The 20768-nt window shown below is 41.3% G+C and overlaps 2 protein-coding genes across 2 annotated transcripts; both read left to right on the top strand.

Moving 5' to 3' along the window:
* Nucleotides 1-263: 263 nt before the first annotated feature.
* On the top strand, nt 264-6049 carry LOC118125522 (guanine nucleotide-binding protein subunit alpha-11). Its single transcript, XM_035184191.2, has 7 exons — nt 264-606; nt 3282-3466; nt 3640-3794; nt 4025-4153; nt 4296-4425; nt 4539-4692; nt 5328-6049. The coding sequence occupies exons 1-7, from the start codon at nt 489-491 to the stop codon at nt 5516-5518; spliced, it is 1062 nt and encodes a 353-aa protein (XP_035040082.1). The 5' UTR covers nt 264-488; the 3' UTR covers nt 5519-6049.
* Nucleotides 6050-6863: 814 nt separating this feature from the next.
* Nucleotides 6864-20694, top strand: prune2 (prune homolog 2 with BCH domain). Its single transcript, XM_035141719.2, has 11 exons — nt 6864-7078; nt 8821-8886; nt 8992-9192; nt 10236-10412; nt 14129-14231; nt 17092-17223; nt 17337-17423; nt 18359-18457; nt 18545-18583; nt 19030-19089; nt 19205-20694. The coding sequence occupies exons 2-11, from the start codon at nt 8832-8834 to the stop codon at nt 19236-19238; spliced, it is 987 nt and encodes a 328-aa protein (XP_034997610.1). The 5' UTR covers nt 6864-7078; nt 8821-8831; the 3' UTR covers nt 19239-20694.
* Nucleotides 20695-20768: the final 74 nt, after the last annotated feature.

Here is a 20768-nt window from a genome sequence, read left to right on the forward strand (position 1 = left end):
AGACAGACAGACACTTGGGGAATAACTAGGTAGATGTCATTATATAGACTTTATCTCAGCACCCTTAACTCTGTCTAACTTCCAGAGTCCCTGCTCCATGACGTTTCTTCCCCTCCTGCCTCATTGTGGGGTAAAGAGTTTCAAATTCAGAGGCACATGGGAGTATGTGCACCTGTAAGTAGATACACATGATCTGACCACACACACACACACACCTACACTTGCATTGGCTCCGAGTGAGAACCGGCCCAACCTCCCTCCTCCTCCTCCCGTGCACAGCAGGAATGTGAAATGCACCTGAACTCGTTCCTGCAGGAGGAAGAGTGAGTAAAGTATGTCGCCAACCAACCAACCCACCTGTTCCGGGACATGAGTTCCCATGGTAGGACTGAGGAAGACCATTATACCATTCATACCTCTAACTCCACTTCCCCTGTGGCGTTGGTTGATCATAAAAAACTGAAGCAGCCGGTAGAAGTTGGACAACAATGGAGTGCTGCATGTCTGCCGAGGACGCAGAGAGACACAGGATACACAGATCAATAGAGCAACAGCTCCGTCGTGATGAGAAAAAGTCTTGCCGGGAGTTTAAGCTGCTGCTGTTAGGTGAGTGTCTGTAGAGGTTAGTGGCGATTACACATGTTCACTGTGTGCCAGATCATTTGTAAAAACACATGTTTACCCACTGCCATTCTTAACAGTGGCAATCCAAATGATTCAATACAAAGACTCTGACTTTTAATCAGTCAATATTATGCTGAAAAGTGAAAAAATACACCTAATTATATGTACACTTGTATATTTTTCCAATGTGACATATTAGTCACATCATTGTAAAACAGAAACAAACCTGTTCAAGCAGACCTTCCTGTAATGATGATTCATTCACACGTCATTGTGATTTGGTGACACATAAATCAGCCCAACTGTATTTAGTTTGTTACTATGTGAAGTTTCATGGCGTATATTTGAGATAAACTGCTGTTGTTTTTTATGAGTTTAGATATATTATAAATATTTAATCAATTTGGTTAGTATTTGTATTTCTTTCTAACGATACCTTAAATTTGTGTGGGGGCTGCAACCTTTGTTATTTTTAATCAGTCACAAAATCAATCAATCAATAGTTTCATGTGAAAATTCTTTGATATTTTATGGTCAAAACTACAAATTGATTAAAATTCTGAAGATAAATTGATAATTAAAATAATTATGAGCTACAATCCTAACATTTCCTAGTGATGCTTTGAGCTGACTGAATGCCAACATCGGCATGATAATAAGCTCACAATGACTATGCTAACATGCTAATGTTAAGCGGGCATAATGTTCACCATCTTACTTAAGTATATCAGAGGCTGTTTTATTTATAAAAGTATAAAAGGTCAAATTCTATTCATTTTATGTTGATGGCACTAGATTACAAAGGAAACAATCATCAATACCTTGGTAATTCAATTTGAAGGGACCAAATTTGTCTGTGCCAAATTTCATCAAAACTCATCAAAGTCAAAGTATTGTCAACGTTATAAGAATTCATCTTTTGGTCACTGAGAAAATCTGCTCAAAATTTCCGGGAAATTCATCAAATAATTGTTGAGATATTTCACCATAACCAAAAGTGTCATCCTCTGGGGACCATGATCCACCTAAAGGTTTTGGAGATAATTCAGTCTGGACGCAGGCAGTGGACCGACCAACTAATAGATATTATCATGACCTAACGCCACACAAAAAAGGAGCGTCTTTGTGGAGACAGATGGTGGACAGCTTGTAGTAGAAACTAGTTTCAGTTATTGTTTGCAGATTGTGACCAACTATCATTTTATTTATTTAAAAGATTGTGAGTTGAATGTATCAATTCAACAGGGAGGACGAAAGTATTTGAATCAATAGATAGCGAGGCTATGTTTTTGTGTGCACTGTTCCTTTAAAACAGTGGCAGGTTATCCTTTGCATTCTTCAAATAGTTGGTGAAACCCTGATGAGTCAGCGGCTTGATAACCTTCATAGTTGTTTCTCCCCTGATTCAAATCAAACTAGAGTGCTGCATTTTTTTCTGGAGTTTTTTTTGTAAAAGCCATATAGGTCGACAACACAGTGCATACGGGCTGTTTTCTTTTTTTTTTCATTTTGTTTCTTTGCTTCGTCTGAATTGCCAAGATGCATTTGCAAAACAAAGTCAGGTATGTTAAAAGTGCAGAACTTGAAAGAGAGAACAATACGGGGCAGAGCAACATTTTGACAACCGGGTAGATGAGTAAACACATTGTGAAATGTATTACAGCTCCTAATAGCTTCAGTTGAGGCCTGTTTTCTTCCCAGAACTATCAAAACAGCCGCACTTATAAAAGCCCCACTGTTGGTTATGTTGGAAACAATACACGAGACATGAAGGACTTTGTTTAAAGGTCAGCGCTACTTTAAACTTCAACTTGAGTTAGACTGGTCGGAGAACAATATCCTCCTGTAAAGGTCAGTCTAATGGTTAACATTTTTAAGCATTTCAGGTGGCGAGCTGACACTTTTATCGAGAGTATAATTTACAACCAGTGGGCAGGAAGCAGTTCACTGTTCCAGTCAAGGACACATGGCTGTTGATTGACGTGTTGACTTAGCCAGGATCGAATGTTCCCTGCAGACTAAAAAACTCAAATACACACAATAACAAACACGTTTAATTCATATTGTTTATTTATATATTTATTTTTACCTCCAACGTTATGTTTTCAGCAAAGTGCCTTGTTTGTTGGTTGGTTGGTTTGTTTGTGTGCTAAATTAAGGAGAAACTACCTAATGGATTACCATTAAAGTTGGTGGAAGGATGCGGTCGGGGTCAGGGAAGAACCCAAACAATTTTGGTGCAGATCCAGATCAGGAAGATAGTGCATTTTTTTTTAATTTTCACTTAATATGAATTGTAATTAATCTTGATGAAAAAATCTGGCATATTCAGGGAGTTGATATCTAGTGTGTGAGAAATTTGGTGCACCTTGATTGAATTTCAGAGGAGTGTTGGGCCCCTTAGGAACTATTGGTGGCTTGCTTAAACTTGATTCCACTGATGCACGCATACACACCTCTTTGCCTGAGGGGTGGGGGGGACTATTACAACCTGTGAAACTACAGCCTGTTCTCATTTAAAAAACTGTTTTGTTGCAGCTGATTGGTGTTCAGATTATGTATTTCTCAGTGCATGTCACAGTTTCACATATTTCTGGCTTTGCTTTTAATCTTATTGTTCATCTCATCCTTCGGTCTCATCCACCTAATTTGCTCAGGGACTGGTGAAAGTGGGAAGAGCACTTTCATCAAACAGATGAGGATCATCCATGGCAGTGGATACAGTGAAGCCGACAGGAGGGGTTTCACTCGGCTGGTGTTTCAGAACATTGTCACAGCCATCCAGGCTCTGATCCACGCCATGAGGACGTTACAGATTGACTACATCGACGTGCACAACACTGTGAGAAACCTTACAGGTTTAAAAAATAAAGACAATGATAATTCTTTTGCAACATTTTATGAAACTCGGTGTGTCACTTGCGCTGCACTCACACACTAACACCTTGTGTTACCGCCTGTGGGCATGCACAGCACAGAACAAAACAACTTTTGTGTGGATGTCTTGTGTGTCAGAGCCGCGCGGACAAGCTGAGCACAGTGGACGCAACCATGGTGTCCGCTCTGCAGCCTTGGCAGGTGGATGCCATAAGGAAAGTGTGGAATGACCACAGTGTTCAAAGGTGCTACGACCGCAGGAGGGAATTCCAGTTATCTGACTCTGCCAAATAGTAAGAGTCTTATATTATAAAAAATCGGATCATTTACACAAGCCCAAGGATCTCCCAGAGAACCAAAGCAACTGTTCATTTGCATCAGCTCAAATACATGTGTGGATTCATTCAGATAAATGTGAAATAAAACTGGGCATAAAGTGCAGTGTTCTGTGTGGTGTTCTCTTCTATCAGGTCAAGAGTGTGTTAGGCTGTTAAACTTGATCCATTGTTTGTTAACTTTTCAGTTACCTGAGCGACTTGGACAGAATCACAGGCCTGTTTTACATCCCGACCCTGCAGGACATCTTGAGGGTCAGGGTCCCCACCACAGGCATCATAGAGTACCCCTTTGTCCTTTCCAAAGCTATCTTCAGGTAGCCTGCTGCACTTTATCACCTGCTACAGAATAAATATAAGATCATTTATAACAATGATGGGTTTTCTGAGCCAAGCTACACAATGTAGCGATGTAAGGAACGATTCATTTAATAATCAAGCTGCGTTGATATTTTATAGGATGGTGGATGTGGGTGGTCAGCGTTCAGAGAGGAAGAAATGGATCCACTGTTTTGAAAATGTCACATCCATCATTTTCCTGGCGGCCCTCAGCGAGTATGACCAAGTGCTTTATGAAAATCCAAATGACGTAAGCTCACATCAACATTTTGCTTAGTGGTGGTCCAAAAATATTTCCTCCATCTATTTCCACATTGTGGACCATTCTTCGTTGTCTAAAGATTATCTTTCCCCTTTCCCTAGAATCGACTGAAAGAAAGCCTCGCCTTGTTCAAGACCATTCTTTCATACCAGTGGTTCCAAGAGACCTCCACCATCCTCTTCCTGAACAAAACAGACCTGCTCGAAGAGAAAATCTCACAGTCCCATTTGGCAACTTACTTCCCAGCCTACAAAGGTAAAGCATGTTCTGCTCTGTCACTTCCTGTTTACTCTTGAGTGGACTGCATTTGCTCTCTGCCATTTCATCTATATTTCTGTGTTCTAGACAGTTGTTAAACAAAACAAGCACTTTGAAGACACCCCCGTAGTTTTTTCTAACTTCATTCAAGACGAAGATTGTCAGTGCGAGAGCAGGATTTTGTAATGCTTTCACTCAAAACCCTGCACTCGCACCTTAATAGCCCCTGCTTGTGCTTCGATTTTCTCTGCTTATGCTTTAACTGTGCGCTTGCACTCAGATATTATGTTGCTTGGACAAATTTCCTGTTCTCCCATCCCAAAGAATGCCAGTTGTAGTGTTGATAAGTGAAATTAGGAATTTCTTCAAATTTGGCACAAATTTAGACTCATTGATTGATTATTTATTAGATTTGGGCGTCAAAGGTTTCAGAGACCTCATATGAGTCTGTATGTCACGAGTTTTCGGCAACAATTACTCTCATGATAAAACATTTTCTCTGGCATATACAATACTTTGTGGTAATAACCATCTGAAATTTCACTTTCCTGTTCGATGCAGAGTAAACTCTCTAACGTTTGTTATATTAGGAGTGAAGGAGTGACAATTTTTGACCTTGTCTGTTCTCTCAGGGCGTCGGAATGATGCTGAATCTGCCAAAAAGTTCATCCTGCAAATGTACGAGGAGAATCACCGAGGACATGAGAAACACCTTTACACGCACTACACCTGTGCCACGGACACCCAAAACATCCGCATCGTCTTCAAAGACGTCAAAGACACACTCTTCAGAGATATCCTGAAAGGGTTCAACCTCGAGTAAAAGAGGCCAGGGGACAAAGCGATTCCTTTCACCTTTAGGAACAAGAAAGTCACATGGTGTAACAGGTTCACGGACATTTTCTCTTTTATGTGCTGTTGGCCCTCAGACAGCACTGTCAGGTAACATGTTTATGTCAGTACTGTAAAACACTGACAGTTTGTGTCTGTGCCCTGTTTTTCAACACAGTTCATCACACAGTTTAATATTGGGTATTTATATTTGCTACAGGAGGGAAATGGACACCTGCAGTGTTGGTTAATGTTTCTACAGAAGTGTTACTATTCTAACATTATTCTCTGAGAATCAGCCAACGGTAGCAAACCGGTTTGACAGAGTCTGATTTATCAAGAATTGAAGCCACTCTGCATTGCTACATTGGGAGGAGCAAAAAAAAGGATTGTCTACTGGGAAGTTCAGTGTCTTAAGTTTTATTTATACTTTATAATATAGTGTGCAACAACAACCACAAGCATGTAGGCTGTGAAACAATCACTTAATACATATTAAACCAAATGCATGTTTTTAAACAAACCAAATTCTGTGCCGTTCTTCTGTCAATTTGCACATGTTTTTATTTTGAGGATAAAAATACATAAATATAAGAAAAGAAAACCCATAGGAATGTGTGATACTGTCGCCGCAGACTGTTAATTTGGACACCTCCTGTCTGCGCCCGAGCTCCAGGCGTGGCTACACCGAAGCTGTGGTAACAACCTTTGTACCAAACAACAGTCGACAGTGTGCAAAGGTCTGCTCTCTGCCTTCCTGTCTTTAACTGTTGGAATTGAACCGTGGTAAGTGAAAAGAGGCATTCAGCGAGGTTAGACCTGTGCAGAGACGAGAACAATGCCTGTTTCCACATGGAAGCAGAAGCTGTGCAAGTGCTATTGATTTTATCTGCTTTGTGGCTATAGTTGGATTGTTCAAGGGTCAAAAAGTTTAGTGCTAATTCAGAATATAAAGGGGCCATTTGAAGTTGCCTTATAGACAGTGGAAGGGCAGGCATGATGTATTTGCTTTGGCTCGGTCACTGTTTTCTCACCAGCACGTGATAAAGCGTGTGAATATTATCAGGACATGGAACGGACAATGTTCATTTGTGATTGTTATTTGTTCTGTCTTACGACCTGAGGGGTAATAAAACCCTGTGGCTGCAAAATCAGGCTCACAAATCTACTGTAAGGATTTAACAGCAGCTCCATGTTGGTATTAATAACACAATTGCACCTACACACACACACACACACACACACACACACACACACACACAGTTTATCTACTTCAGTCCCAGAAACATACACGCATAAACCCACCCTCCTATACCCCCCACCCATTCTGTTGCACTGCCTGAGGAAGCCGCTGCACGCCGTTGTAGCAGGTGATCGCCCTTATTTGGTGATGGCCCAGATCATGTGACCAGAAAATGGTGGAAGCTGTGAGGTGTTTGTAAGCTGAGCATCTCCATCGAGAGGCTGGGGGAGCAGGAAATAGGCAGGGAACTGGGAGCCACATCCATGCTCTGAGACGCAGGAGGACACACAATCCCGAGCCCCGGCAGTGGTGAGTAGATGGTTTTTATTCCGTGAAGATGGAAAAAGATAGAGGGATATGTTGTTTTTTCCCCCTCCTCACTGCCAGCAGACAGGAAGAGAGAGAGAGGGAGGAAGGGAGGGGCTGCTGTCACCAGCACTGTGGTCCTGTGCTGTGCTGTGCTGTGGATGCGAGGCAGCAGCATCCTCCATAGGAGGATGCTCAGAACAGATGATGCTGCTTGTGTTATTCTGCAATGTACCAGTGTGTGTCTGTGTCAGTGTGTGCTGATTATCTCTCTGTGTCTGTGTGAGTAGGCGTGCACATGCTGTACATGTTTCTATGAATTGTCAGCACGATAGTCAGTTCCACTGTACAGGGATTCACCACTCAGCATTTTTCTCTTGCATCTGCAAATGCAATCACATTTTCCTTGTTCCGGGCCGAGTGCATCGAGGAGCTTCTCTTCCTTTCATGCACGTGACTCACTGAGAATTTGCATCTCTGCCCAGTCCGTGCTCAGGAAGGCGTGCAGTCATTCGATTTGAATCAGCACTAGAACAAAAAAGGAAAAAAATAGGCAGTGAGGAGGGGGGAGCGAGCTCGTCATGATGTAACAGCAACCCCCCCACCACCACCACAGACACACACATACACCACTTCCAGCATCCTCCCCCTCCTCCAGTTTGAATGGGAGGATTATTCACAGAGGAAGATTTTTCTCATTTCTCTCACCCCTCCCCCCATCATTTTTCTCCCCCATCCACCTCACCACTCTTGTCCCCAAATGTTCTTTGATAACTTCAGAAATCTATCTGGTCAGACAAGTGGAATTAATGTAATCTATTTTAACACAAGCTGGTGTTTCAAAGCTTTGTATAGTTTGACCAGTGCAGGAGTTTTTTATGCTGATATTGATGTTGACATTTGCGAGTAAAAAACAGGATACAGGTATATTGACAAATAGTCTGTGTTTTACACAATACAAAGAAATAAACTTGATATGGACATATCTATGGCTATATCAGATACTATATCTGCCATGGCCTATTTTTTGGCAGTAGTAGTAAATATTTATGGCACGTAGATATTTACCTTATAATAAATACGCTGTACAGTTCTGATCGCTGGCTGTGGCCCAGCAGGTTGAGATAATCATCTTTAGATACACTGTACGAATGTGTGTGTGCATGTGTGAATGTCATTCGTAGTGTAGACTAAAACTATAAATGCAGTCAATTTAGTCTTCCATTTAAACAGTTTATCATATTGTACTGTGTGCAGATGCAGAGAAAATGATCAGGTTATTTTGACTAAATAAAGTTGTATGTGAATGACACCATATATTTCTTAAATACAACAGCAAGACTTTCTTACTTTTATTTATTTACTGCTTTATCACCTTTTTGTGGAAATAAACAAAATATACTAAATTATTTTCCTGTAGTTGAGGAAGTATTCAGATCCTTACTTGAAATAAAATTAGCAATAGGCTACTGCTATATTAGATAATCAATAACAATTGTGTTTCCATCTAAGTGGTGGAATAAATGTGTAATATAGCATGAAATTAAATTATTAATTCTTACACCAAAGTTTGGTCATGTTATGATAGTAATTTATTGACATGTCTACCTCACACTAAAATCTGAATAATGCACTTGTTTGTAAATCACTATGGAGAGGAAGCACAGGCGATGGGTTATGTAAGTGGTTGTTGCTGTGGTTTTATCATGAGAGTCCAATTATTAACTGTCATTATGTCCTCGTAGGTCCTCTGGGGATGGACCTGGCATCAGAGAGTAAAATGAACTCTGAAGCGGGCGAAGGCCGACCAGGTGAGTGTGACTCCACCAGCAAACCAACAGTTACTCAAATAGAATTACCTGTTATATCTTAAAGTAAATAACTGCTTTTATGTGCTGTTTTTCCCCCCCCCGAAGTGCCTCCTACCTCTCTTCCCCTACAAGGAGGCCCGACCCAGAGGAAAAAGCTCTCCGCCCCTCGCATCAGCCTTTCACTTGACCAGAGCGAGGACGACTTGGGGGAAACGCCAGACGATCTCGACATCAACGTCGACGATCTCGACACTCCTGATGAGGGGGACTACCTCGACTACACGGACCATGAAATGGACTGGGAAGGTGGGTTATTCAGAACACAGTCAATATCAGACTGATCCCAATATAGTCCTTGATCATCCTGATCCTGGAGGAGGCGAGATGTTCCAAAATATTAATAATTTGCACTGTAGTTTCCCAGGTGTCTCTTCCTTCCATGCCTTTGTTTGTATTACCACCACCAAAGGAGCTTACGTTTCCTTCGCCATCCATTTCTTTGTTGATTGGTTTGTTTGACAAAAAAGAGAGAACTTGGTACAAGGATGTTTAATAGGTCAGGAAAGAATCCATAAAATGTTGGTGCGGATCTGGATCAAGGGGAAAATCCAGGAATTTCTTTTCTAATTTTCGTGAGATAAGGTGTTTTGCAAAGTTGTTGTTTATTTCTCAGAGAGTAATTCATTGATCTTGATAAGTGTGTGCATTTTAGTGCAGATTTAAATAAAAATCAGGATCTAGTGAATTTAAATGTGGTTTCATTAGGGGACTGTCGAGCCTTGGCAGAGGTCTATGCTCTGCTGAGTGCCATTCTAGATTTTTATAATTGTCCATAAAATGTCAAAAAATCAAATGTCATGTTCCCAAAAAGTCCAAAACCCTAAGATATTCAGTATTTAATTATACATGTATAAGAGAAACAGGAATTCCTCTCATTCAAGAAGATTGGACCAGAGAATGTTTGGCATTCATTCCTCTATTCCTCTGGGACTTTTGGGCTCTACTGAATAACATTCTATTTTAATATTATTTTAATCCATCATGATGGAACCTATAATTTGCGTAGTCAAGATTTTTTTAAGAAGACACATTTTGACATGTCACAGGAGGAAAGGCATTTTAATAATAAACTGAATGATGGCTGGGTCGCATTTTGCGGCCTCAGTTTCCGGGTCCTGGTGTTGTTCATGCTGCTCACGGTCACGCTGCTGTGGTTTACTGGGGCACTTGAATATAACAGAGCCGTCCCTAATAATACAAGGAACAACTGAGCTTATGTTCAGAAAATGTCTGCTCCTGAAAAGGCCTCCGACACACAGTATTTGCTCTTTTGTCCTCTCCCATATCAGACCCGAATGCTGCCAGCAGGACTGGGACCAGTGAGCCTTATGAATCCATCCCGACGTACAGCGCAGAGGAGGAGCGCCACGACGGGAAGCTGTGGAGGACGGTCGTCATCGGGGAGCAGGAGCACCGCATCAACATGAAGATCATTGAGCCCTACATGAGAGTCATCTCCCACGGAGGTGAATATTAAAGAGCTGATTCAGCACCATGACTTTGGGGGTTATGGCCCAATACTGGCTAAAGGTTTGACACTTCACTGGTTGACTATCGAAACCACAAGTCAACACTGTGCATTGCTGTGGTCTAGTGCAGCAATAAGGCAGAGGGAGTGGCATCTATAGCAGATCTATCGCTGTTGTTATCGACAAGCAGTTTACACTAAAGTTACAGACATGCAGAAAGAAAAAGAGACGGAAACAAACAACAACAGAATGCTCGACTAAAAATAACAGTGTGGAAATATTTTACTGGAGCAGATAAGCCGCAACATATGTCAGGCTGCCCTAAAGTACAACAACTATACCAGCGAACCTGCGAACAGTTAACGCTAGCAGCAGCAAAGTTAGAGAGGAGAAGCGCCAACAGAGTGGACAAGGAAGGCAGACGACAATCTAATAATTCTCAGAACGTCCTATCGCCAACCAAAATACTGAATCCTTTTCAGGAATACAAAATACTAAAATGCAGTAGTCGTGAAGGCCTTAGTTAAAGAAGATGTTTACATTTAAAGTTTGTATTTAAACAACTAAATTCAGATTGGAAAAGGTCTGAGTTGATTGAGCTGGTGTCTGATTTGTCTTCAGGCTTCAGAACAGTCCCAAGTAAGCATCGTTTTTTTTCACAGGATTTTGCCTCTCAGGCAACACGCTGGCTGGAGCTGTATTATATGCTCATTTACATTCTTTTAAATCACTTTTAATTACAGCTGACCTAAAAAGAACTAAATACCAGTCCATAATCTAGTAAAAGAAATTACTTTTAATAGTACAACTGAAAATACATTATACATACATTAGGCACCTGTAATACATAATAGGTAATTATTGAGTTTTGGTTCAATGTGAACTCATTCAAGACATTTTTAGTATAACATTAAAAAGCATTAGGTGAGGCGACAGTGCATTAATAATGTATTACTATTAGTGTGTTCAACTGTAAAAGTGACCTGCAGTAAATGAGTTGCAGCAAGTGCAGACCAGCTGCTGAACCCTGAGGCTGCGCCACAGCTGCTGCACAAAGAGCTGTTCACCTGTTTCTTCAAAGTTCGGTGAAGCTCTCACAGCGCGCAGAACCCCGAACTGGAGCGTCAGTTGTCGTTGCTGTAGTCATGGATGGCGCCCGTTGTCACGAACACGCTGTTGTCGTGATTGACAACAATCACTTGTGTTGACACCGCCGCTGCTACAGAGCCACATTCAACACTGCACTTCCTTGGGCCCTTCACAATGCACATACCTTGTGTGAAGCTGATAAGATGAATGGTTCTCGGAATACGTGTTCCACATACAGACAGCCGATGACAGGTGGTATATGTTACTGTGGCAAACTTGCACAGTTTGATTTTTAATGGCTGAGTGGCCCTGTAGGTTATCTGATCGAGTGAGTTACTCACCACAGGAAGTGAAAACACATGTTATCAAAGGAGCTGTTTGCCTGTTTATTCAAATTTTATTATTATTAAAAGTACTGCCGCTCCAAATCACACCAAATTGACACTGCACCCCCTTTGATCCTAAAAAAAACTAAACAAAAACCAATGCCAGGGTGAACGGTTCTCGAGATCTGTGAGGCACAGACAGAGAGACAGAGAGACAGATAGACAGACAGACAGGCAGACACACAGACAGACAGACAGGCAGACACACAGACAGACAGACAGACAGACAGACAGACAGACAGACAGACAGACAGAACAACAACACAGGCAGACAGACAGACAGACAGACAGACAGACAGAGACAGACAGACAGACAGACAGACAGACACACACACAGACAGACAGACAGACAGACAGACACACACACAGACAGACAGACAGACAGACAGACAGACAGACATTGTTAATGAGCCCAACCTCTGACTTCATTGCCAAACAACCAAACTAAAAACTGTCTAAAGCATCTATTTAAAGATTTCTCCAGTTCTCAGTTTTAGTTTTCAGTCGGCCTCAATTTCTGAGTCAGGGTAGGAGAACGTTATAGAAGTCATAATCTCTGCTGTACTGACTGTATCACAACAATCTATTGTGCCGGAGTTGGAGAACGAGTTAGCAGAGTGATGTTGATCAGTTTTGAAATGCCTGATCTCAACCTTGAGCTGGAGCCAAGTTAAAATGAACTAATGCAGGCTGCAGTGGAGGCGAGCCGCTGAGTTTTACATCACACGATGGTCACCAGAGAGCGAGCTGCACGCAGAAAACCATTTTTATCTTCTTTTTTTCCACACGTCAACTGAACATTAGTACAACAGGACTCAGGTTGAAAACCGTGAAAGTGGCCACTTGACAATAACATACCCTATGCGTTTAATGAAGGGTGGAGGTTGCTGACCGAAACCACTCACTGCTCACTGAATGAAAATCCATTCTCCCATAGAGGGTGCCAGGGGTCATGGTTTGTGTGCAAAAATGACCTGATCTCAACCCAGCATTAAACAGTGTTCTTCACCACCACCACCATCATCATCATCATCATCATCATCATCATCATCATCATCATCATCATCATCATCATCATCATCATCATCATCATCATCATCAAAACACCAGCGCTGCAGTTTAAGATAATTTTCACTATATATCTTTCTGCCAATAGCTTTTTTAATTAACCAATGAATCAATCAACTGTCAGAAAATATTGAATAAATGTCCGTCAGAATTTCCTACAGCCCAAGGTGACCTCTTTAAATATCAATTCATAACACTAAGATTACATAATCATGATTTAACATCTTTTAATGTATCTACCAATCTGCATTAACACAGAGGGACCTGGGTCTGACTCTGTACCATACCAAAATATCCTGGCTACGAACGCTACCATCTTGCACATTTGGAGCCAAAGTTTGCACTGTAGCGATCGGGGGATGGAGCTGTAGTATCGAAATCCTGCCTGACGTTTCACCCCATTCCAATACTCAATTAAACCTTAACATAGATGAAGAATTAACACAAAACATAAGTGTGAAAAGAACGATCTAAAATGGAAGTATCATTTGCATCACATTATTTGACATTTTTTGTTCGGCCCATGCCCCCTCTGCTAACATGGAGGAGGGAGGGTTAATGAAGTATACTGCAGCCAGCCACTAGGGGCGATCAAGACGCTTTGGCTTCACTTTTAGGAAGCTATTATGTCGTCTAACTTTATAGATGGACCATACAGAGTCACAACATATTAGTTTCACAGGCAGGAGCCCCATTTCTCTCAATGGGGCCCACTACAACCCAAGGGCCAATGGCCTACGCCCCAATAAGCCTGTGCCTCAAGAAAACCCTGACCATGTTACCGTTACTGATGGAAATCAGACACTATAATCATTGTACGTAGCACATTTTCCCCCCACTGTGCTCTGTGCTGTGGGCTTAAGTGTAACAGGAGACGTCTGTTACTGAACAGTCAACATCAGCAGCTCTGTCTCAGATGAAAGACCCTCTGTCAGAGTGACACCAAACCTGTCGATGGATGAGCTGGTGAATTATCTGAAACTTAATGAGAGGAAGCAGGACAGAGAGACAGTCAGACAAAAGAGACGCAGATAAACACAAAGAAAACAGCGAAAAACAAGGGAACAATCAAATTAGGAAGCTGTGCTAATTAAGGCTAAGCTTTCACCAAGAATTGTTGGCTCAACTTGACTCTCATTCCTTTTAATTTTATGTTTTTTTTTAATCAAGGCTACTATGCCAATGGAGTGAATGCCATCATCGTGTTTGCTGCCTGTTTCCTGCCAGACAGCGACAGAGAGGACTACCATGAAATAATGGAGAACCTCTTCCTGTGAGTAACAACTTACAAACACCAACATTTACTTTTACAACATTTACATGAAACAACATGTCACCAAAGCTACTGCAGTTCATCCTGTAGGGAACATGAATGCACCAAACTGCATCACGATCAAAGTCACATTGGTAGAGATATCTTATTGAAAGCCACAAATGTGAACATCAGGGTGACGCTACAGAAACATCAGGGGACACGTCAGTAGGATTCATTCTCAGTAGGATTCATTCTCTGGGGACCATGACTGTCTTCTCAAATTCACCTAGAAGGTGTAGAAATATTTCAGTGTAAACTGACAAGCCTTCATGCTTGTGTGGCTAAAAACCACTGAAAGCATTTGCCCGATAGTCAGTCATGGTCCTCATGGGATGTGAGCCGACACTGTGGTGACCCTCTGACTTGTTTGTTAATGTGCTTGTTTGTTAGTAAGCAGGATTACACATAAACTACAGAACAGATTACCATGAAAATAGGTGGAAGGAGGAGAGAACAAATCAAATGTTGGTGTGGATTCGGATCGGGGGCTGATCCAGGGATCTTTTTTCTCTTTCTTTTACATTGTGAGACAGGGCGTTTTTAAAAGTTTTTGTTGATTATCTTCAACATCTTTGTTTAGGTAGTGGATATTTATGTGTATGTGTGCAATTCAGTACAGATCCAAATACAATTCTGGATCTAAGTGAATTTAATATGGTTTTATAAGAGGACTGTTTGGCCTTGGCGGAGGTATGCATGCTACTGAGTGCCCTTCTAGTATTGGTTAACCCTGTTTTAGAAACGAGTATAAGACCGTATCCCAGTATCTTGAGAATCCTGGATATACTACCTGGAGTACTCTGATAGAAACCAGGATCCTGTGGTGAGGGAAAACCTTATTCAGGTTTCTGAACGGTCTCATAGTGGCTGAGATGATGAGAAGCCAAAAGAAAACTGCAGGCACACGATCAGAAACCTGCATTCTGTTATGATCATATGTAAACAGATACAAAGAACCTGTTCATTTGTTCTATTTAAACACTATATCCTGAAAATAATCCAAACCAAACTGGGAAACTGCGCCATGTTTGCACTCAGGTTTAGTTTTATAGTTTCCATGGCACAGAGATCCGAATACCTGCAAAACAAACAGCATTCAACCTGACCTCAAGCTGATTTTAGTGATGATTAGCCAATCTTTTTAAGATGGTGATTCATGATATGTCAACAATTTACTTTCATCAACCTTTTATCATTGACACTATGAGCTTGTAAGCATGCATCACATTTAACTCAAAGAAATTCTGTCCAACCTAAATCCACCCTGGTTGAATTTATACAAAACCAATATAAGGAAACATTAAAAGTTGCATTTTATTCTTGAAATCATTTCGTGAATCAGGAATGCAGCTGGATTTTCCTTTTAATCAGCCACGGCTCCTCCGTGCAAGGGAAGCTGTGTAAAGAAAGCGACAGAAATAAAGTGATAATGGAGCTTGTTTGCTGAGACCTCCCATGCTGATGTCTTCACTGTTGTGCTGGCACAGATGCATTGCATGCTTGGACAGTGTGGTTGGGATCCCACGGGCTGTTCTGAGAAAGATATCGAGTAAGCTGGCGTATCCAAGAGTTTTTGGATAGGAATGAAAGGAGGTAAACCGTAGTGTCTGCAGTTTCTGCTGCCAGATGGCTTGAGGTGTGAATACGTGCGAGGAGGAGTAACTATTCGAGGTGGTGAACAGTGTGCGGCTCCTGTCAGTGGGAGATAATCACAATAGTCACGAAACAGAGTGGATGTTGGTTTGTAAGCTGCAGAATAACATTAGATCAGGAAGAGAGGAGAGTCAGGCTGAGCCTATCAACTCAGGGGTTATTTAGGAAATCAGAAGGACTGTGGTAGTTGAGGATATTGTCAGAATTGACAAAGTTCCCCCGCTGATTGAGAAGAATGAGAAAAAGGTGGAAGGGGGTGAGGAGAGAAATGAGAAAGAGATAATGGTTTCTCTTGGTCTGAATCAGAGAATTGGATTTTAAAAAGGTAGAAGTCTGATTGAGCTGCTGAAATTGATGCAGGGAAGGAAAATAAAAAGATGGGATTCAAACCAAAAGAGCTCATCCATGAAGCCTTGTTTGTACCCATTTCTTGTAGCTGATATCAGACGGTATGATCTCTTATATCCTTATATTGTTGGCTTTACATTCAAATTCCCTGCACAATATTGTAACATACATAATGTTAAAGACATATAGTGACTTTGCTTCTTATTGTGTTTAAATTACATGGTAATATGACATGTTTTCCACTGTGATATGGTGAAAGGTTATATTTTCCTAACTCCACAAGATGCTGTCCAAGTTGATATGCACTAGCTAATGGTTTTGTCAGGTTGGTGTTTGTCATTTAAATGATCTGTTTTTATCTGTTGTAGTATTCACATTTCCAGAGCCATAAATATAAATACTTTTCGTCATCCTAGTGGTGTGGCTCTACAGTGGTAATCAATAGATTGCTCAAAATTGTGTGTCGATATTCATGGTCCCCAGATGACGAACCCTAAGAAAAAGCTTTCCTCTAGTGCCACCATGAGGCTGACATGTTTGATTTTGAAGTTGACATGTTTAATCTGAATTGCCTTGATGATCAAATAAAAATGTTATAGACATTCATGCTCCCCCCAGGATGAATTTAGCTTTTGTACATGCAAATAATTAGTAGTTATAATTTTCAATCAATAAAATAGTTGACTTGTAAAAGGTGGAGGACATTTGGGTCAAATGTCGGTCAGTCAGAAATAATTTGCTAGTTTGTAGTCAGGGTCACAGTCATGGTCAGTGAACTGTGAAGTATTTCACCCTGTGTGTGTTTGTGTGTCTTCAGCTATGTGATCAGCACCCTGGAGCTGATGGTGGCGGAGGACTACTTGATCGTGTACCTGAATGGCGCCACACCCCACAGAAGAATGCCCGGCCTCGGTTGGTTGAAGAAATGCTATCAGATGATTGATAGAAGGTCAGACCTGCTTCTCCTTCACCTGATATGTGATGACAATATGATTTCACGAGAGATAACAGACGCTCAGAACATTTGAAGCTCCTATTATGTGACATATTGTGTTGTTGCAGGCTCAGGAAGAATTTGAAATCCTTCATTATTCTCCATCCATCTTGGTTTATCAGGACCATTCTAGCAATTACCAAGCCCTTCATCAGGTAAAACTCATCCCGACTGACATATCTTAAAAGCTCTGTTATATATCGCCATGAGGATGAATTTCACTGACTTCGATGATCCCATGACTTTTCCTCTGGTCCCACTTGAGGTTGACATTTTAGCTTTTTAAGTGAAATGTCTGAACAACTCTTGGATGATTCGCCATGAAATTTGGTTCAAACCATAAACTGTATATTAAAATGGACGACACGTCTCCTGTTCCTCCCACTACTCAGAAAGAAGACAAAATAGCCAAGATATGAACACTGCCATCTTGCGTATTTGGAGCAGGAATCTGCGCAGTAGTGATCGTTACATGGAGCTGTGGTAGCGAGGTCCCGTCGACCCGTGTGCTCGACGTGTTACATGATGTTTCAGCTCTTTTTTGTAGCATCAAATAACTAATTAAAACCAAATTTATCAAGAAATTAGCAACTGAACAATCCTGAACCAATAATATGTGATAAGAAATATGTTAAAAGACAAAAAAACGACTTAGAGAAAATTGTATTTGTCATGTACTTTGACTTTTTAACTTAGTCCATGTCCTGTACATTAACATGGAGGAGACAGGATTTATGACCTATACTGCAGTCCGCCACCAGGTGGCGATTTAGACATTTTGGATTCACTTTTGGGAACTATCATGTCGTCCATCTTTATACACAGTGTATGGGTCAAGCATGTTCCCTTAGGATGAATTATAGTAACTTAGGTGTAAAGTAAAAGTAAACTTTCATCTGGTGACATTATCTGGTTAAAATGTTATTCCTCAGATTTAAAGCAGATTTCTTTCACCGTGCTTTTCTTGTTTGTGAGCTTATGTAAACTTGTTTTTATGCATGTGTGACTGTGTGTGACTGTGTGTGACTGTGTGTGACTGTGTGTGTGTGACTGTGTGTGACTGTGTGTGTACATTTTGCTATTTACCCAGTGCCAAGTTCAGCAGTAAGATAAAGTACGTGAACAATTTGGACGAGCTTCAGGAACTCATCCCCATGGATTGCATCCAGATCCCAGAGTGCATCATTAGGTGAGTCCACGCCCGCCTCCTCCGAGCCCGAGCTGTCGTTTTAAACGCCTTTTATATTCATCTTGTCGTCTGAACTCTCACCTCCAGACTCGACAAGGAACTGAAGGAAGCATCGGAGCACTCAAAGTAAGCACCGACTCTCCTGCCTCTCGTTACTGCCCTCTGCGGAGACAGGGGCCCCTGTCTCAGGTTTTTCCTCGGCCGCAGAGCTCATTTATCAAACGGCACACTTTCAGATCCTGCCGGACGACTTGCATTGGATTTGGCTACGGTTGCAATTACAAGAAAAAAAAGAGACAGCAAAAAAAAGTTGCTAAAGATGCTAAATGCATTGCTTTCATCTCATTTATCATTACAGTAAAATAAATGAGCCCGTCCTTATTGCCGAGTGATCTATTACCCTGATAATAAATGCAGGATCAAAGCTGTGGAATTACACACTAATCTCTTGCTGACTAATTGTGCACTGAATCATAAACTGCACGTGTCTCCACATTCACAGTGTACCAGGGCATTGCAACGATAAATCCTGCTCTAACAACCTCTCCATTTTTGTTCTCCTTTCTATCAAGAGTGAATATTTTCCTGCAGGGATCGGAGCCAGCGGCAGCAGCAGCAGCAGGCAGAGCAGAGTAAGTCCTCTAAGACGTTTTAGGAAGAGAAACGGCCTTCTGTCAGCGTTGTGTCACTCATACATAAACACCACCCGTCTTTAATGTCTCTGTTTTGTTCTGTCATCTCACCCAGCCGAGCAAAAGCAGCCGGTGCCAGCAGCTCTTAAACCCAAACATCCTCAACGGACGGGTCACCTTGGTGTTCAGAAAACACTGTCGTACGGCTGAAGCTGGGAAAAGCAGAGGGTTGTTAAGCTAGTGTGTGTGTGTGTGTGTGTGTGTGTGTGTGTCTGTGTTTGTCAATTACACATCGGGGTTGAATATGAAATCACACCTCACAATAGTTAACACGCAGATGTCATTCTTTCAGGCGGCAGCAGCGTCTTCTGTCCCTCACATCTGCTGTTCAGAGAACTATAGAGTCAAGTGTGACGCTTGGCGGCGCCTACAGAGTAGCATCAGTGTTCACGGTAGGTTAGGAAATGCAATTTACACCAGACAGTGCACCGTGCAAATCCATTTCTAGAGACTAAAGTGTCTTAGTTGTGTGCATGAGAAGCAGCGAAGCAATAATATTCACCCTTTACTGGTTCCACAGTATCACCACTTCAGATTCAACTTGTGCGTCAGCAATCTACAATAAAAGCACAAGGGGACACCATAAAGACCTTGTGCCATAAATGACCAACTTATTGAATTTCAGCAAATCAAAACCTCTGTCTTAACACTAATGCCCTAAAACTGAAGAATATAATGAAAAATAGATATTTTAACTGAAGAGTTTAACTGAAACCAAGTAGGAGGAAATTAAATATACAATGAAGTTATCCGTGCAATGTGAGAATATGTCTTTTTAGCCATGTTCTCTTGCCAGTGTGTGTGTTTTTTATTGGATCAAATTAGGGTCACAGATTTATTTTTGTGCTTGTGCAATAAAACAGTTTTGTAGCAGTAGAAATATTGAGTATGTTTGATTCACACTTGTGCTGGGATGTTTTCAAGTGTTTTCACAAAGTCTGAGGGACGGACGTTGAAGTTACAGCAACAAATCTGGACCCTATTTTTACTCTTAAGCTGATTGGCCAATCAGCACGATTCCCACTGACTAACCAATCAGAACGTTGCCAATTGACCATCTGTGCTACCATGTTGAATTCAGTAACCCACCTGTGTTTCAGAGGAGTCCAGAGACAAAAGGAGAACGTCCCGATTGGACAGGGTGAATTCAGACTTTGTGAAAGCTATCCCTGCACAAATGTGAATCACACAGATGCACAAAATATGATGTACAGCTACAACGTTATTTCCCAAGCAAAAAGTATAAGTGACCCTCATTTGATCCCATGTGTTTTCAGTCGGTTTCTGTCAGGTGCATAAACTGGGAATAATCTCTTCAGCTTCTCCTGGATCGGATGAAAATAAAAGATGGGGTCTCTGTAAAGCACAATATCATCTATATACGTGTGTGTGCATTTGTACATCAGTGCATGTCCCCACATAGATAACTGATGGTCCTCGTATCAATGAGTCCTATTATGGTGTAGTAATGAGGATGTGCAGAAAAATTATGGATCACTGTCTAGTCAATCAATAAAATGGACTTAAGTCTGAACTATGTTTAAATGAGTGACTCTGTTTCCACCTTGTGATGTCATGAAGTTTATTTCTATAGCACCATTCATATACAGCGCAATTCA

The sequence above is a fragment of the Hippoglossus stenolepis genome, chromosome 18 (assembly GCF_022539355.2).
Source record: "Hippoglossus stenolepis isolate QCI-W04-F060 chromosome 18, HSTE1.2, whole genome shotgun sequence".
Taxonomy (NCBI): domain Eukaryota; kingdom Metazoa; phylum Chordata; class Actinopteri; order Pleuronectiformes; family Pleuronectidae; genus Hippoglossus; species Hippoglossus stenolepis.

What these genes read in the sequence shown, in the direction of transcription:
- LOC118125522 (XM_035184191.2), top strand. Translation starts at nt 489, where the DNA reads ATGGAGTGCTGCATGTCTGCCGAGGACGCAGAGAGACACAGGATACAC. An exon ending in TTATCTGACTCTGCCAAATA is followed by an intron (nt 3,795 to 4,024) that starts GTAAGAGTCTTA and finishes TTAACTTTTCAG; the next exon opens with TTACCTGAGCGACTTGGACA. An exon ending in TTACTTCCCAGCCTACAAAG is followed by an intron (nt 4,693 to 5,327) that starts GTAAAGCATGTT and finishes CTGTTCTCTCAG; the next exon opens with GGCGTCGGAATGATGCTGAA.
- prune2 (XM_035141719.2), top strand. Translation starts at nt 8,832, where the DNA reads ATGGACCTGGCATCAGAGAGTAAAATGAACTCTGAAGCGGGCGAAGGC. An exon ending in GAGAGTCATCTCCCACGGAG is followed by an intron (nt 10,413 to 14,128) that starts GTGAATATTAAA and finishes TTTTTAATCAAG; the next exon opens with GCTACTATGCCAATGGAGTG. An exon ending in GCAGCAGCAGGCAGAGCAGA is followed by an intron (nt 19,090 to 19,204) that starts GTAAGTCCTCTA and finishes CATCTCACCCAG; the next exon opens with CCGAGCAAAAGCAGCCGGTG.